The sequence below is a fragment of the Dasypus novemcinctus genome, chromosome 8 (genome assembly GCF_030445035.2).
Source record: "Dasypus novemcinctus isolate mDasNov1 chromosome 8, mDasNov1.1.hap2, whole genome shotgun sequence".
Classification (NCBI taxonomy): Eukaryota; Metazoa; Chordata; class Mammalia; order Cingulata; family Dasypodidae; genus Dasypus; species Dasypus novemcinctus.
The window spans coordinates 103663105-103680368 of NC_080680.1; the positions used below are offsets into that span (position 1 = coordinate 103663105).

The 17264-nt window shown below is 48.4% G+C and overlaps 1 protein-coding gene across 1 annotated transcript in view; it reads right to left on the bottom strand.

Moving 5' to 3' along the window:
• The window catches only part of PAPPA (pappalysin 1), a 245348-nt gene that overhangs the window by 29372 nt on the left and 198712 nt on the right, over nucleotides 1–17264 (bottom strand). The window contains exons 18-19 of the mRNA XM_058302490.2: nucleotides 9909–10053; nucleotides 4517–4626 (exon numbers count right to left, since the gene is read on the bottom strand). Of these exons, the coding sequence (XP_058158473.1) occupies nucleotides 4517–4626; nucleotides 9909–10053 (255 nt within the window). The remainder of the gene's footprint in view (nucleotides 1–4516; nucleotides 4627–9908; nucleotides 10054–17264) is intronic.

Consider the following 17264-nt stretch of genomic DNA (forward strand, 5'->3'; position numbering starts at 1 on the left):
AGTTCTTCCTTCCATCCTTCCTGCAGTTATTATGTAACCCAAGGTACCTGCAACCTAGAGGAATTATAAGCCTCTGAGGATGGGAATCACATCTTCTGTGAGAAACTCTCCTCAAGTCCCTGAGCATAAGCAGTGCAGGGCAGCTCAGGGCAGATGAGACATACTCTTTGGAGCTGATGGAAGAGAGACTGCCACTCATGAATTCTAAATGGCCAGGGCTGGGAGACTCTCTCTCACTCAAAGTTTGGAAGCCAATAGCTTCCAGGCTACACAACTCACAGAAATGTTTGGTTTGGCCCACGCGAGTGCATAACAAAAGTCAAAATTGGTTAACTAGTATTTAAAAAAAGAGAGAGAGTTTCCATATTTTCAAAAATCCAGTTTTCTTTTACTCAAGAAAATTGTTGAAAATCTAGTCACAATTAGACCCACATTTCCACATCACCACACATGGCTAGAGCCGCTCTCTTTGGAAGCAGCACACATGCCCTCCAGTTCACCACAGTCTCAGGCATTCCCTTTAGTCTCTCCATCATGGAGCCTGAGGGCCATTCCATCTATCATTGAGTTTGCACGGTTTTGTTTATTCGATTAGAGGAAGATTTCTCTGTGTCCTTGTCTCTTTCAAAAGTGCATGTGGGGTGATTGTTTGGTAAGCTCACAACTTCCCTAACAAAAAAAGTGCATGTGGGGGAAGGGGGGCCTTGAAGGGGGAGAATTAAAAAAAGAGAGAGACTGTTTTTCTTGATGGAGGTGAAAAATAAGCTTACAAAAGAACTTGATCAGATACACAGTCTATGATTCCAGTTATTTGAACTTCAAAAAACAAGCAAAACCAACCTACAGTTTTTGAGGCCAAGGCATTGTTATTGTGGGGTTGGGGGTATTGCCTGGCATGGGGAGGGAGAGCTCTCTGGGGAGTTAGAAAGATACAGATCCTGTTCCGGGTAGTAGTTTCCTGAGTGTACACAGATGTAAAACTTGATCAAGCCTTATGTTTAAGATTAGTTTCTAAGTTATAACTCAATAAAAGAGAAAAGAACTTCAGCGGTGTAAAGTTTTAGTTCTTAAACTGGGTAGCATGTGCAAGGGTGTTTGTTTTATTTTTCCTTTGGTTTTTCTGTTGGTCTGAAATATTTATAGTAAATTCTACTATTATTACTACTACTACTGCTAGAGTAATAGTATGCCTAGGTATTTAATATACAAAATATAATGCTTGGCCTGCCTCTCCCATTTGTGCCATCTGCCTGGATTCCATGGGCTTTCGAGGCTGTGCCTCTTGATCTAAGACTGTATTTCATTTCATAGATGGGGAGGCTGCAGCCTAGAGAGGTGGTAGGATTTGCCTAAGGACACACAGCAAGAAGATTCCAGAGCTCTTGAACCTCCCAGAGGTCTTGGTCACCTAACTCAGCAGCCATAAATATTTAGGGAGCATCTCCTGTGTGTTAGGCACTCAAGGAGGTACCAGATTTGGCAAGATAAATAAAATAATCACGGCCCTGCTTTCACAAAGCTCACCGTTCTGGTGTACTAATCAGGATAAATGATCTCAGTGCTGATATTCCACCCATCTAAATAGTCATCATTCTCCTCATACTTGTCAGATGCTTAAAACAAACCTGGCATATGGGAAGAGCCAGAGGTGGGCTGGAACCCCCTTGTACGTGAGAGCCAGCCTTGCACCTCTCTTTCCAACCCCCGTTCGCTGACGGGAAAGTTGGAAAGTTTGAGGTCTGCCGTGGTAGGTGTATTCACACCACAGAAATTGGCAAATGCTACGAATGAGAGTTCTTTTTTGCAGACGGCTGGTTGTTAAACATTTACGGGCACACTGCTGAGAAGGGCTCAGTAAGTGTTCTGCCTTTATTACTTTCATTCCCCATTCATGGGTAGCCAGCATCGGACTGACCTGGGTCCCTCTTCGACTCCTCTTAGGCGTGTGGTTCCCATCTCTGAGATTCTGTTTCCTCCACTGGAAAAATGGAGACCAATACCCACCGTGCAGGGCTGTTGTGTGAGTGTGGGAGGGTGGGCAGTGGATCATGGGTGCAAAGTGCCTGAGCTAGAGCCTGATACCCAGCAGTGTCCATGACAGCTCAGTCGTCGCCTCCCACTTTCTCACCCATGGGACCGCAACCATCTCCCTTGCACCAGTGCTCAGAGGTAGCCCCTCAGGGAGTGGAAGAGCCATGCAGGGCCGGCTTTGGCCTGGAAATGCCTGCCCCAGCAGCTCCCTTACTGCAGCTCTCACTGCACCAAGGGCAAGGGTGCAGCAGAGGCCAGCTTTTCTGCCTTATTCCTGGAAATCATCAATCTCTGCCCTTCGCCCTCCTCCCTTTTTCTACCACAGTTTTTTCCTCCTGGATAATGAGGCCCCGGGAGACGGGTGGAGGTCTGAACCTCGTTATGGCTCTCTCAGTAGACCAGCTTCAATAAAGGCGGGCAGCCCAGGGAGCTGGGTGGGGGGTGGGGCGGGCAGACAGCGGGTGGGCAACGGGGAGGGGGAGCGGAGAGGGGGGACTTGCAGACTTTCAAATCCATGGATTTACTTGATAGTGAATTATAACTGAACTGCTCATGGCCAGGACTCACAGAAGGGTGGGGATTCACCCACGAGGTAGAGAGAAGGCTGGCGTGGGAGATGTGCCTGGGGTACTTGGTGTGTGTCCCAAGCACAGGAGGCCCTGGGTACTGGGATATGTGTCTGTCCTTCCTGGGTATGGGTGTAACCCACCTGCTTTGGGGTCTGGGGTGTAGGGTGGGCAAAGGGAGGGAGGCAGTGCCTTGGGAGGAGCACCCCAGTCCCGAGGCCTGGCTATTAATTCCAGCTCTGCTTCCTTTGTGGCCCTGGACTGGTCACGCCTCTCAATGATCCTCAGTTTCCCTATCTGTACCATGAAGGGCTTGAGCTTGATGATCTCCGCTTCCTGGGATTCGGACATCGCGGCTCTGTGCATGCACAGGACATGAGTATATACCAGGGCACCGAGCGGGAATCTGTGCGGGGATTCAGGGTTAAGAGTGGGGAAAGGCACTTGAAGGTGGAGCACAGATAAAGGACCGATACAGGGGTGTCTTGGGGATGTATGAGCGAGCTAGAAGCAGGGAGAAAGACAGAGAGACAAAGATAATGGAAAGGAAGGGGGAAGAATGCTGGAGGGAGGGAGGAAGAACAAGGTGGGGGAGATAGAAGGGAGGAGAAATGAAAGGAAAACAGGCAGGGAAGAGAAAACAAGGCTGGAGAGACAAAGCTAGAGGTAAGAAAAGATACTACAATAGTAGCAGAGAAAGAGGAAGGGGGAAGTAGGGGAGAAGAATGCTGGGGTGCTCCGGGGAGGGCCCTGGCCAGGTCTAGCGCCAGGACCATATACCCAGAGTGCTGAGTAAGCCCTCAAATCCATACCCTCAGCTCATTTGAGAAACAGTACACCCAGGATCGGTTTCTGTCCTCGCTACCCGAGCAGAGTCTGCAGCCGGCAGGCAGAGGGCAGCTTCCCGGGTCTGCCAGGCCTCCCAGCACCCCAGGCAGAAAGGCCAGTGGAGAGAGACGAAGTTGGACCTTACCCTGCCATACTCTCCCCCTTGCATTGTCCTGCTTGAGGAGCCAATCCCTGAAGCTGGGGTCCACCCTGCCCTGAAGGATGGGAGCATCAGCTCCAGGGTCCCTGATTGGCTGACACAGGGCAAGTGGGGTGACCAACCCCAAAGTCAAACAGGCAGTGACACTTGGATGCCCCAAAGAGGGCGCCTCCATGATCAGCTGGCGGGAGTCACATCAGCTTAGCAAGTGGGAAGAGCCTAGAACTGGAACAGGCTTGGGTTCGAATCCTTACCCTGGCCCCACTGCTTCACTTCTGAGAACTCAGTGTCCCTATCTAGAAAATGCTGAGCATACCCCCCCCCTTCTCACACAGCTCTTTGAGGTTTAAATGTCATCTCGTGTACTAAGTGCCAGCACACGAACAGCCACACAGTAGGTACTCCCTGAACAAGAGTAGGTGCTCCCTGAACAACTGCCACACAGTAGGTGCTCCCTGAACAATTCATGTCAATCGCTCTCCACAAAACAAGTAGAGCAACAAGAAACCTAAGTGATGTAGCTCCTGCCTTCTAAGAGCTTATACTAGAGAAGCAAAATAACACCATCCTTAGGAGGTTGGCCTCGGCCAGCATGCAGACCTGCTGCTCCTACCTATGTGCCCTTGGTGCCTCGGTTTCCTTATCTGTAAATTAGGGGACATTTGTACCTCTTATTCCTAGGTCGCTATCAGGATTCAAGTGGATAATAAATAAAAGGCCTTTAATACAGGCTCTGAGACAAAGAAAGTAATTAAACGCTAAAGGACTGGAGAAGTGTTGTAAATGAGTCCCCACCCCCACAAGGCAGACGTAATGATTAAATGAGATAATACATGTAAAGGGACTCTCATGGGACCAGGACAAAAGAAGTGCGCAACAATGTCATCTCCCTCCCCCTTCGCGGGCGGGTGTGGGCAACCCCGTCACTCACCTCCACCCGAGTGGGGTTCAGCCAGTGGGGGATGTCCCACACAGTCACGTTCTCAGGCAGGATGATGGACTCGCTGTTGTGGTCCAGGCAGGACGTTGTACACTCCGACCCTGAGAGGAAGCACAGCGCGAGGCGGTGGCTCAGCCCACTGGTCTCCCCATGCCCATGTGCCACCCTTGCCCCAGAGCAGACCCTGCCACTCCCTGGTCCATTGGGCTCTGTCACCCCACCCTCATGGGCAGCGGGAAGGACTCAGCTCCCCGGCAGGTCCACCTCTGGTTTCCCAGACTCCGTTCACTCATCTCTGATCCAGCTGGCACCCACTGCCAAGGCTTGTCGGCCCCAGGCCCAGTTTGGTCACTCTTGTCCTCTGCTCAAAAGCCTTTCTAGGGCTCCCCAACTCCAGGACAAAGCCCAAGCCCTGCTGCCGGTCATTCAAGGCCTGCCGTGGTCTGGCCCAACCTCACTGTCCACTAACCACCTTCAGGCACTGCTTGGGCCAACCAGACTGAACTACACTTGGGTTTTCCTGCGGAGTCGCGTGCCTCCCTGCCTCTGGGCATCTTGTCCACCCTTTTCGTGAAACATCCTCCTTATCTGCCCTCCCATGGCCACATGTTCTCGTTTCTTCAAGGCCCAGTTCAAATCCTCCGAGAAGCTTTCCCTTATTTCTGCAGCTGAGTGAGAGTGTACTGCCTTCTGCACGCTATGGCTTTTGAGTTCTGTCTCTCTGAACTGGAGAGGCTCGGCCCAGTGTTGCCGTGAGCGCCGGTGCCTCCTTCCACAGGTAAGAGTGCTGTTCCTGGGAGGGCAGAGAGGGTGACTAAGTCCTCTCTGAGTGCAGCCCAGCCCTCATACCCAGCGAGGATCCGGGGGGCCTCGCCCTGACTGAGTGAATGAAGCACACACAAGAGCAAGCACACGAGGGCAACACCAGCTTCCACAGGCGTTCGCCTTCTACAGGGCTCTCCTTCATGCTTTCCCGTGCCCGGATGAACCTTCCCTCTCCTCTTCAACCAGTGCATTTCTAATGCAGCTTCAGACCTCGGTCCAAGTGTCACTTCCTCAGAGAAGACCTCCGTGGGCTTCCTGACGGGCCAAGCCCCCTCAGAGACATCACATTCCCATTGGATTACGACCTTCCTCATAGCTCTCTTCTCTGTTGGGCAATAAACTTCATGAGGCCAGCACCTTCTGTGCTCCTATTCTAGGTCCAGAGTCTAGCACTGTCCCTGGCAGATGGTAGGCACACAATAATCTCTAGTGAAATGAATGAAAGAAGCAATGACTGAATGAGTGCCTGAATAAATGAGGACGTGAGCAAGTGAATGAATGGATGGATAGATGAATAAGTAAGTGAATGGATGAATGAATGATGAATAGGCATTTATGTATTTAATGAAAAAGGAAGTGGACACATAAATGGATGAATGAATGAGTAAATAACTCAAAAAATGAATAAATGAATGAAAAAATGAATCAGTCAAGGGAGAGGAGGATGATTAACAGGGAAGGTGTTAGTACATAGAAATCCTCAGTCCAAGGACTTCTGGGTGAAGCAGTGTTGGTTAGCAAGCTGACTATAATTTTGCTTGTTCATTCTTCATACAAACTTCACACATTCTGAGGTTTCTTGAAAATCAAGGCTATGCCAGGGATGTCCCCAGGACTCCAGAGAAGTGTCATTCATGAGGACAAAGACCTGACCTGTCAGAATCTGACCAGGGCCCTCAGGAGGTCATCTAGTCATTACCCTGCCCTAGTGCCAAAACCACTCTTGAACACCAAAAGTTTCACTAGGAGAGAATCAACTCTTGTCTAACACGTTAGCCATTCTAAATATATATAATACATATATCGTACGTATGGATGGATAGGTAGATGCATGTATATAGATAGATGGATAGTAGATAGATAATGATAGATGATAGATAATCTAACCAATGCCTTTCCTGTTGCCCTCCCATAATCCTCTTCAGTGTGAGGGACTACTAAGGCGTGTATGAAGAGGGGGTAAGAATGGGATGGCAAGTCCAGGGATGAAGTTTAGAAACTCTTCATTCTAAAAACGGGACACCGAACCCAGAGGGGGAGGATTCTTGGCCTCGCCAGGTGACTCGCACACGTCCACTCATTGCTCTGCAAGTTCAACCCAGTGAGACGGACATTATCACACCCATTTCACAGATGAGAACACTAAGGTGCGCAGGGCAGGGCCAGCAGGGGCCTTAAAACCCACGTCTCTGACTTTGAAAACCCTGCTATTGATATGGTAAAGAAGGACACAGAAGGCAGCCCTGGAAGGGGAGAGAGAAGGCTGTTAAATGCGGGAAAACAAAAAGGCTGAAAAGATAAGTGATGAGAATGAGGGGGAAAAGTCCCTAAGCAGGGAGAGAAACTTAGATGTTTTGTCATGAGATCAGTTCTAAAGGGCTTTTAGGGAGCAAAGAGAAATTCCAAGATGAGAACCCCTGAGATGAGACAGGCCTGTGATAATAAGAGTCTTTGGAGAAAAAGATGTCGCTTCTGAGAAATAAACAAAGGAATCTTATCTCAAAAGGGGGAAAAAAAGATGAAAAACTATGGTAAACAGGAGGCAACTCCTTTTCGACGCGGCATTTGTGTCTTAATTTCTCTTGTCTGCTGTCTGCTGTCTCCTGCCATCTCCCCTCCCCCACACCTCCGCTTCGGGCCAGGCTGCTATGTTGTGATATATGAGCCCTAATTGGCATCATTACTGAGTGGTGATTTCACCAGACCCCCACCTCTCCTTCCCAGGAGGAGCTGGGAGGGTGGCAGAGACGGTGGCAGTGGCAGCAACTTCCTGAGGGCTCACAGCTGTCATAGCAGCTCCCCAGCCTGCTGCTGGGAAGGACTCAAAGAGATCTGCTCTGGGTGACTCCAGAACGTGCCCTCTGGACACCAAGCCCAGCAGGCCTGGCCCCTGCTCACAGGGTGTCAGGACAAATCCCTGTCCATGGGGAGGTGCGTTCTACCTAAGGAGGGCTCAGCCTGGGAGGGGATCAAGGCACATTTAGAGGGAGCAGAGGCATGGGGAGGGGTTCTTACTATCTTTTTTGCTGTGTCCCTCGGTGTCTCTCTGGCACTTTTGCTCTCTGTCCTACGTCCCCCTCCCACCCCCACCCCCACTCCCGTCTCCATCCAACCACCCTGGATTACCATATTCATAAAATGGATATTTGGGGGCAATGGGGATATGGAGAGCAGGGGAGGGGACAGGGATTCATATTTCCATGACATGCAGACTCCTTTCCCTCTCTGCTTTGACCCTGGGAAAGCACAGTGGGCAAAGGAATGCTACCATCACATGCTCTCTTCTCTAGACTGTTCTGAGGGGGGTGGCACTATGGCTCATTGGTGTGTGAATGTGATCCATGTCCAGTGTGGCCCTGGGATGTATTTGTGTATGTGCGTGAGCTACATTTGCTTATGTACCAATTTCTGGGTGTTTGGTAAGTTTTAGGGCATAAGATATGTCCATGCCCATGACATATGTGTGCTTGGTGCTGCAGTATGGGGATTTATTATATTTCCTGTGTATGTATGTATTGGTGTGGGTACTGTATTAGTGTGGAATTTGGCTGATGACATACCATGAACTTACTATATGGTAAGTATGTCTGGGTTTCCATTTAGTTACGTTTGTGTTGTGAAATGTGCTTACTTATGCATATGTAGTATATCTGCATGGGCCAGTGGATGTAGATGTAGATGTGTAGTCAGTTTCTATAGGCTTTTTTTTTCTTTCTTCTCTAGGATTTTTATAAAGGTCACATTATCAGAACTTTTCTCACAAGGCTGCTCAATGCCTGTCAAATATTCACTTATGTATCCTGATTAAGTTAGGGAAGGGAACCCAGGACAGACATATGTGTCCAGGGCCACTTGCACCCATCAGAGATGATGGAGAGAAGAAAGCTTTGGGATGGAGCAACCAATGATGCACCCCCCATTGCTATATATGTTGCCCTAACTTTCTAAAGTATTTATATTTTAGAATATAATACCAGATCCCACCTCTCTGCAATCCTTCTGGTAGAAGGTCCTTTGGGCTGGTGGCTCTGTAAGATCTTAGAGTGCCTTCTGAATCACATTCTGAGAAAGCAACCATGCACTTTGGTATTTTCTAATCTATGTAGGCACAACACTCTGGATTAAATGCAGGAGTGCTGATTTCTACACCAAGTTTAGGTGAGCAACTTGTTTTCCCCGTGGCTGTGTGTTTCCATTCACAAAAGCAAGCGGTCAGGTCTGATGGTGGAAGGCCCCACACATCTTCACTTTCCCACCATGGGCCTTGCTTCTGCACATGCAGTGATAAACTTGGCGGTTGACCCAAAGGTTTGCCGGGTGAAGAACATGTTGACTCTGTGGGATTGGGAGTGAGTGTGTGCACAGATAACCTTCTGCTCCAGACATCCCCGGTGATTAATCCATAAATCACACTGGCCATGAGAAAAGACATTCAATTCCCTGAGTTTTTCATCATGGTCAATTAGGGAATCAGCCCAAGAGGTCAGTATCACTGCCCTTAAATGAGGTCAGCCTTGATGCTCTCCTGGTTCCCTGGAAGGCGGCAGAGCCTATAATTAATGCATCTGTCCAGATGCCTGGATTCTCCCAGGCAAATCCCTAGCATCAAATCCCCAGTTGTCTCCCCTCTGTCTCCCAGTTGTGAGCTGGCTTATCACCACACAAAGAAAAATGCTTTCAATCTTCCTTTGGGTGGCAGCTGAGATGCCACAGAGAGAACTCAGGATTTGGAGGAGCCTGGTCTCAGGATTTGGGGGCATGTTACATTACCTCTTCAGGTCTCAATTTTCTCGTCTGTTAAAGATGATTGAGAAGGTAAGATAATGCCTTCAAAAGGCCTGATGCAGGGTGCACCCCACAGCAGGTACTCATGAATGTTTAGTATTGTGCAAATACTAAGATTATTAACAAAGGTAGCCACACTGGAAGATTATAGCTTCCTTAATATGATGGGTTCTTTCATATCTCCTTCCCTTTGGGCATGTGGTCCTTTCTGCGTGAAATGCCATTTCTTGTCCAAAATGTATTTTCAGATCCCTGTGTAGGAGTCACTGCTTCCAGGAGTTTCCTATGTCCCCATAGGCACCAGCCACCTTTTCTGTACTCTTGTGCAACTGAACACACCAACCATCGTCTTGCCAGGATTGGCGATTTTAACTCTCTCCCAGTAGACAGGCAGTTCCGGGAAGAGAGGGTCTGGTAGCATTCATCTTTATTTTCCTAGGGCCTGGCACCGGGCCTCACCCAGCAGAGGTGACTGATCATCCACCCGGGGACTAGCTCTGAGTTCATGGAAGATCTTGCTCCCTCCCACCACTCACCCTCATGCCCCTCATACCTATGGCATGGCCGTCGGGGCACTGCAGTTTGAGGTTGCTGTTGAGCTGGTTGGGGGCAGAGCACTGGCCTTGCATCTCCTTGCAGACATGGAAGGAGCCGCTCCAGGTGCCATCTTTCCGACAGTGGATGATGTTCCCACGTCCCTGAATAGCACAGAGGCATGGTCAGCATGGAGAGAGACCCCTGCAGTCCCCAACAAGATAAGCCTCTCAGAATAAAATAGGAAGTGACTTCCCATCTTCCCAGAGGTCTGATAAGTCTTTCAAAGCAATTGTGTAACTATAGTCAAAACCCAATCGCCCTGGAAAAGGGAGGTTTTTTACAGATGGGCTGAGAATGGGAACAAACTTGCTCAAGGTTTCCCAGAGAGCCAACAGGGCCTGAATATAGGTTTCTTAACTCCTGATTTAGTGGTCTTGTAGAGATTTTGATCAGGGAAATGATAGTTTTTAGTTTTTTTTAACTGAGAAGGAGAGGCTCATCTGCTCTCCTACTTGTGTGGTGGGTGAGAACACATGTCCTTCCTGGAACTGTTCATGAGGAGGTAAGTACATACCAAGGCCGTTCCCTTTCAACCATGGAAAACACCCCATGTCCGAGTTCTGCCTACTAAACTGTCTGGCACAGCCAAGCTTTTTCTTCTAGGGCATTTCCTTCCTTTCCCTTCTAGTCTCTCCTCTTCCCTTTCCTTTCTTTCTTTCCCTCCCCCTCCCATTTGCTCCATTCCATTCTCTTCCATTCCACTCCATTCCATCCCATTCCATTCTAACAATAATGGCACCAAGAGGGTGTTGTGGGAATAACTGTGAAATTCTTTCAATTAGGCACTATGTAGTTTCTCAATCTTATACAAAATGTTGGGTAAGTGCAGCTTAAAGACGCATTCCTTTCTTTAAACCTTCCCTTCCAACCTCCAAGGCTCTCCTCTGTAGAAATTTCAGAACCACCAATGGATTCAAGAAACATTTCTAAGTGCCCGCTCTGCTCCCCACTCTGTGGGGTACATATGTAGAGAGCCAGTGTCTGTCAGGGTGAGCTGATGGGAGTCATGTGAGCAGCTAGCCATAATATCAGGTAGACTGTGTTTGCTTAGTGATGCAAGGCCAGTATCTCACCAGTGCTGTGAATACCTGGGGCAGAGTACAGCTTGCAAGGAGACAACCAGGGAAAGTCTCTAAGAGGGGGTGCTACATGGAAAAGAGTTTTCAAAGATGAGTAGAATAACAGGCATTAAAAGGGACAAAAGTTCATTCATAGAAGAAGGAATGGCAGATACAAATGCAAGAAAGTTTAGTGAGCCACAGAACCTGGGCTGATTCCAGTTCTATGTCTTAAGGGGAGGAATGGGAGGAAGTGGAAGGAAGCTGAACCCATATAGTAGAACAGGTTGGCCTTAAACGTCAGCTTAAGGTATCTGGGCTTTACCGCACAGGAAATAGGGAACCACGATGGGCTCATCCTTTGCAAGATCTATCCGAGGACAAGCTGTCAGTTATCTCCTTCTTAGGCTTACAAGAAGAGTAACTGAGACCAAAGGACATGACCATACTCCACAAGTGTAGAACTCTATTTCCTTGCTCCCTAGGATGTTCAGCTTTCATTTCAAACTCCCGTGCCTGGCCTCCAGAATGCTCACAGACTTAACTCTGTCTAGTTCTCCAGCTCATTGCTCCCTATAATATCACCACCAACCTTGAACTTGGGTTTGAATTGCCTGCACCACATGTTCTTTTCACCATCACACTTTTGCATTTGTTGCTCCTTCTGTCTGCTCTTTTCCCTACCATCCTTGTCCACCTGTCAACACATTATCTGGCAGGAACCATCCTGTCCTAAAGCAGGCCCGATCCTATATGACACACTCCCTTGATATCTCTGACACTATATTGCCCTTGTTTACCATCTGTTCCCCAACTAGTTTTGACGATGTGCTTCCCCAAAGGATGCTCCTCATGTCCCTGTGTCCTCAGAGCCTCCCACAGCACCTAACAGGTCCTGGTCACTTTGCCCATTCAGTTACTCACTCAATGGTACTTTTGTTCATTGAAGAACTGTTCAGAGAGCAAAGGTGTGAATTTTTTAATAAACAAGAAAATATATGAATGAATAGATGAAGAAATAAATGGATTAATGAGTAAATTAAGAAATGGATGAATGAGGGGATAAGTGAATGCATGCTTGAGGAAATAAATAAGAGGGCTTTAAAAGGGCTGATGCAGGCTGAAGCTCCTCCATCTGAGAAAACAGCTGCGAGGAAGCAGGATTCAAAAGAAAGGAGGCCCCTCTCCCGGCCTCTCTCAGGCCTGCACGAGGAGGGTCCGACTGCAGGGGAAACGCCTCTGGCCATGGGAGAAGGGTGGCCCTGTTATGACCACGCAGCTGTGGGGCAACTTGGCATGTCCAGCCCCCAGAGGTTCTGTGTGAGCTCAGGGCAAGTGTCGGCAGCTTCATGTGGCTTCAGAGAACCCCCACTCTCCCTCCCCAGGGGCCCAGGCTCTAGGCCCCATGATTCTGTTGGGCCCTCAGGAGATTAGGAAATTGACCCCAATTTCCTGGAGCCTTGGCCTGGGTCTGTGATGCATTTGGCCTCCAGCCCCTGACGGGCTGCAGACCTCAGCACTCTGTGGGCCAGAACTGGCTGGAGAGCTCCGTTTGTAGCAGAGAATGTATTAGAACGAGCTGGAATCTGCTCGGGGAATTTCAAATTGGGACGGCCCCACCGTAGAAGGTGGGGGTGTAAAGGCACTGGTCTGGCTGTCTCTACTCTCTCTCTCATGCCCAGTTCATCTGGCTCTTTCTGCTGCGGGCTAAATCAGCACTGAAAAACCACAGCAGCCCTCAGCTAGGACACCTTAGCCTCCAGAACTGGTAAACTCTGTGGCCAGCACTCCTGGGTTTCCACTGTCTGACCCTGACCACCTTTCTAGCTCTATCTCTTGCTCTGCTCAGAGCCTTCATTCGAGGCAAATGAATCGCCTCATTTCCCTGCACTTCTCTGGCTTCCCACCTGCGTGCCTTTGCCCTTGCCGTGCCCTCTACACAGGCAGACTTCCTGGAGCCTCTGTACTCTCAAATCTTCCTTTAGGACTGGAGTTTGGCAGATGCAGCGTTTGCCTACCATCTGGTGTGGACTCTCAGAGTAGATCCTTGATGACTGTGTCTAGATGGGTCCTAGAAGACCAGGAGTTGGCAGGGATCCAATCCAGGAAGACTGGAGAACATGCGGCAGGGAACCCACTGGGTGCGTTTAGTTCTGAATGCGTAGCTCAGTGTACCAAGGTGAACTCTCTCTCAAGAGGACCAAGAATCCCTCAGCAAGAGGTTTTTGTCTCTCTGCATCTGTGTGCCTGTCTGTCAAAAATGTCAAAACTTTATTGCTCTCTAACTTTTCTATCTCTTTATCTACATGGATCCACAAAGAGCTGGATGGAGTGCAATAATTATAATTCCATTGTTGACTCATTGTGTGCTATGTGTTCACATGCATTTCAAAAAGGCCTTTTAATAAAGTAGCAGAGTACAAAATAATGCCACTTTTATTTTACAGACTTGGAAACTGGGCTCAGGAAGTGAAAAAAGCAAGTTTTTAAAGGAGGTAGTATAATGGTTAAGAGCGTGGGACTTAAGTAAAATTGCCTTGGTTTAAATCCCAGCTCTGCTTGCTACGTGGCCTTGGAGAAGTCACTTAACTTCTCCATGCTTCAATTTATTCAACTGTTAAATGGGCATAGGAGCTCAAGAGGATGGAGTGAGTTTATGTGAAGCATTTAGAGCCTGGCACACAGTACAGGCTCTCTAAGTATTAGCTGAGGCTCTTAGCCACTCTGCTGTACTGCACTAAAGGAACAGTACAACTCAGAATCAGCTCAACCAACGTTCACATTTTGGAAGTGATGACAATCAGAGAGGAAAGGCAACGTGCCCAAGTCACAGAGGTAGCTAGGTTCTTGACTGTAAACCCATGTGCTTTTACTACAATGGAGAAGAGACAGGGGGCAAGGTGGGGAGAAAACTTCTCCTCCTTAGTAGAAATAAAAATTTAAAAAATAGGGAAGTCGATTTGGCTCAACTGATAGAGCATCTGCCTACCATATGGAGGGTCCAGGGTTCTATACCCAGGGCCTCCTGACCCGTGTGATGAGCTGGCCCAAACACAGTGCTGATGCACAAAAGGAGTGCTGTGCCACACAGGGATATCCCCTGTGTAGGGGAGTCCCATGCACCAAAAGTGCACCCCCGCAAGGAGAGCCACCCTGAGTGATAAAAGTGCAGCCTGCCCAGGAGTGGTGCCACACACACGGAGAGCTGATGCAGCAAGATGACACAACAAAAAGAGACACAGATTCCCAGTGCCGCTGAACGCCAAGTGGACACAGAAGAATATATAGCACATGGACACAAAGAGCAGACAATGGTGGGGGGGCGGGGGGCGGGTGGGAGGAGAGAAATAAATAAAAAATAAATCTTTAAAAAAAATTAAAAAATAAAATAATTGCAGAGAGCGAGACAGACCCAGGCAGGGCAGTGCAGGGCAGGAGAGAAATAGTTAAGCTTTGAACTGAAGCTGTCTCAGTTCTATCACTTCCCAGTTGAATAATGTGAAACAAGCCTCCTTAAATCTTTGAACCTCAGTTTTGTCATCTGTAAAATGGGACTAGGAATGCCAGGTGCTGTGGGGATTTAATGAAGCGATCTTGTAAAGCCCAGCAACTGGTATGAAGTGAATGCTCAACAATTTGTAGCTGTTGTTAATCATTTACCTCAGTTCTATTCCAGTCAATGCCCTTACTCTCATTTTGCTTCCCCCAAGTAAATAATGATGATATGAAGCCCCAAGAATGAGAATGGGCAAAAAAATACGGCTTGTGCAGTGATGTGGTTTGGAGACTTCAGAATTGGTCTGAGACCTGGCTCTGTGGTAACTAGCTGTGTGATTTGGGATAAGTCCTTTTCCCTCTCTGGGCCTCATTGGTCCCATATGTAAAATAAGTGGGTTGCACGGGAATCTCTGGGATTCTGCCCAGTTCTAGTGTCACATCAGTCTGTGATGTTTCCGACTTCTTCCTGGAAGCACTGGGGTGCCTGGGTAAGCATTCGGCAATCCTGAAACTAGGTGCTTGCTCTATGGGCCAAGGCATCGTACCTAAGAGAGGGTATCCTGGTGGTTTATGACTTTGCCCATAAAGCAGGGACCAGCTCCATACCACTTGTGGCAGAAAGACTTTCACAGCCAGCCTCTGTGACCGGGGCAAGGCACTGGATGCCTTAGTGATTCCATGCCCACCCTCCCTCTCCTGCTTCCGCTCAGTTACTGAAATCCAGCCGGAAGCGCACCTTTGCCCTCTCCTGCGGTAGCCCCTGTGCGTGACTCTCCAAGTAGAGCCTGCATGCCCAAGGTCCACCCACTGCCCTAATCAAATACAAGGCTCCCACCATGCTTCTCCCATGGACCTGGGCCAGAGTTAGCACTTCAAACCGGGGGCGGCGGGAGGGGGGCAGTTCTGCCCTTGGGCACTAGCTTGCCCTGAAAATCCTTCCTCTCCAGATGTGGGGCCAGTAGAGAGAGCAGGGTTGTGCAGTCAGGTGAACATCTCTTATCTGTAAATTGGGGATATTGTTTTTTCTTCAGTGCTGGGAGTTGTTGAAATAAAAACATAAAAAACAAAAGCGCCTGCAACACCATCTTGGCACTCAGAAAATATTAAAAAACAAACAAACAAAACTAGAGCTCTCACTATTAAGGTTCTCCATCTTGGTTCAGAGGGACAAGAATGTTCTAAGCTTAGGTGTCCAAAAGCTGGTAACCATAAGCTATGCGTGGCTATTTATAGTTAAATTTGAATCCATTAAAATTAAATACAATTTAATATTTAGTTCCCAAGTCACTCTAATCACATCTTAAGTGCCCCATGCCCGTGTGTGGCTAGTGGCCACCCTACTGGGCACCCTACTGGGTAGTGCAGATAGAGAGCATTTTCATCTTCACAGGAAGTTCTATTGGTCAGTGCTGGTCTAGAGAGTCTAGAAGGCTTTGTAGTACACAGGTTTACTTGAGCAAGAGCAAGCTTTGCAATAGCTCCCACTGGCCTCCCCACTCCACAGGCATGACAGACGCCTTCTCTGACTTTCTGGAGCTAGCACAGGAACTGCCATCCAGAGGACTAGGTTTTAAGCTATTGCCTTAGGTTCCGGGTCTAATAGGAAGCCACATGGAGCATCAGCGAGTCTCACTACTGGAAGTGACCTTAATGCCAGGCTAGTTAATCTGTGCCTTTCTTGGGCTGCCAGGTATGGTTGCATAAGTTGTACCCTGAACAACTCTAGGGATTGCCCATAGACATAGCCTACTTCCATTACTTCATTTAATCCTCACAAATAAACCTACACTGTAGGTACAATTACTCTCCCTCTTCCCCTTCTGGCTCTGTTTTATACACAAAAACTGGGGCTTTAAGAGTTAAATAACTTGCCCAAGGTCCTCCAGCTGGTTAAGTGCTGGAGTCAGATTTTGTGCTCAGAATCTAGATCTAGTATCATACTTGCGCCCAAGGAATGAATGAAGGGGGATTTTATTTGTCAGTTTGCTTCCAGAAGCAATGGGAAGGAGTATGTGAATCCTCCCTACAATATCTTCCTTTCCTCTCCTGCCAGAATTTGGGGCTTGTTTGGGAAGCAAAGAATTCCTGCTCCATACAAGCTGTTGGAGTCAAGATGCTCGGGCCGTACGTTTGGGCTATGTTTACACTCAGCAAGAGGGGATCTGAGGTGAATACTAGATTTGGCTCTCAGGTCCCTGGTCTGAGGGTAGAGGAAATGCATTTTCAGTACAAACTAGAAACGTCAATTGTATTAGGAGCCCATTTGGCACACGCTACCTCATTCTTTGAGCCGGCAAGCAATACCCTGCTCCTTTGCGTCTAGTCTCTCTGCCAGTTGCCAAACAGAACTGCTTGAGTCGTCTGATAAATTTACATTTTCCTCTCCTTTAAATACAAACTGGACATGAAAGTTACTTGGCAGGCCCCAGGCAGACTGGGTTTCAGTTTGATAACATGACCACGGCCAGAATATTATTTGGCTCAGCAGTTTGGGTAAATGTTAGCAACAGTTTTATGTAAGGGAGTGAGTGGGAAGTTGATCAGCCTGCGTGAGGCCATAGCAATCTCTGGCCTTTGCTTGTTCCGGTACTGGCTTCTGCTTCCCTGGCAGTCAAGGATGGAAATGAGTCAGGGACACAAACGCCCATGAGTGTGCACTGTCAAGGATTTTCAGGTAGTGTCTGTTGGATTCAGGCTATCCACAGTTGGGGAGACCTGGAGTCTGATTAGATGCAGCCAGCTCTAGTGTGTCACCT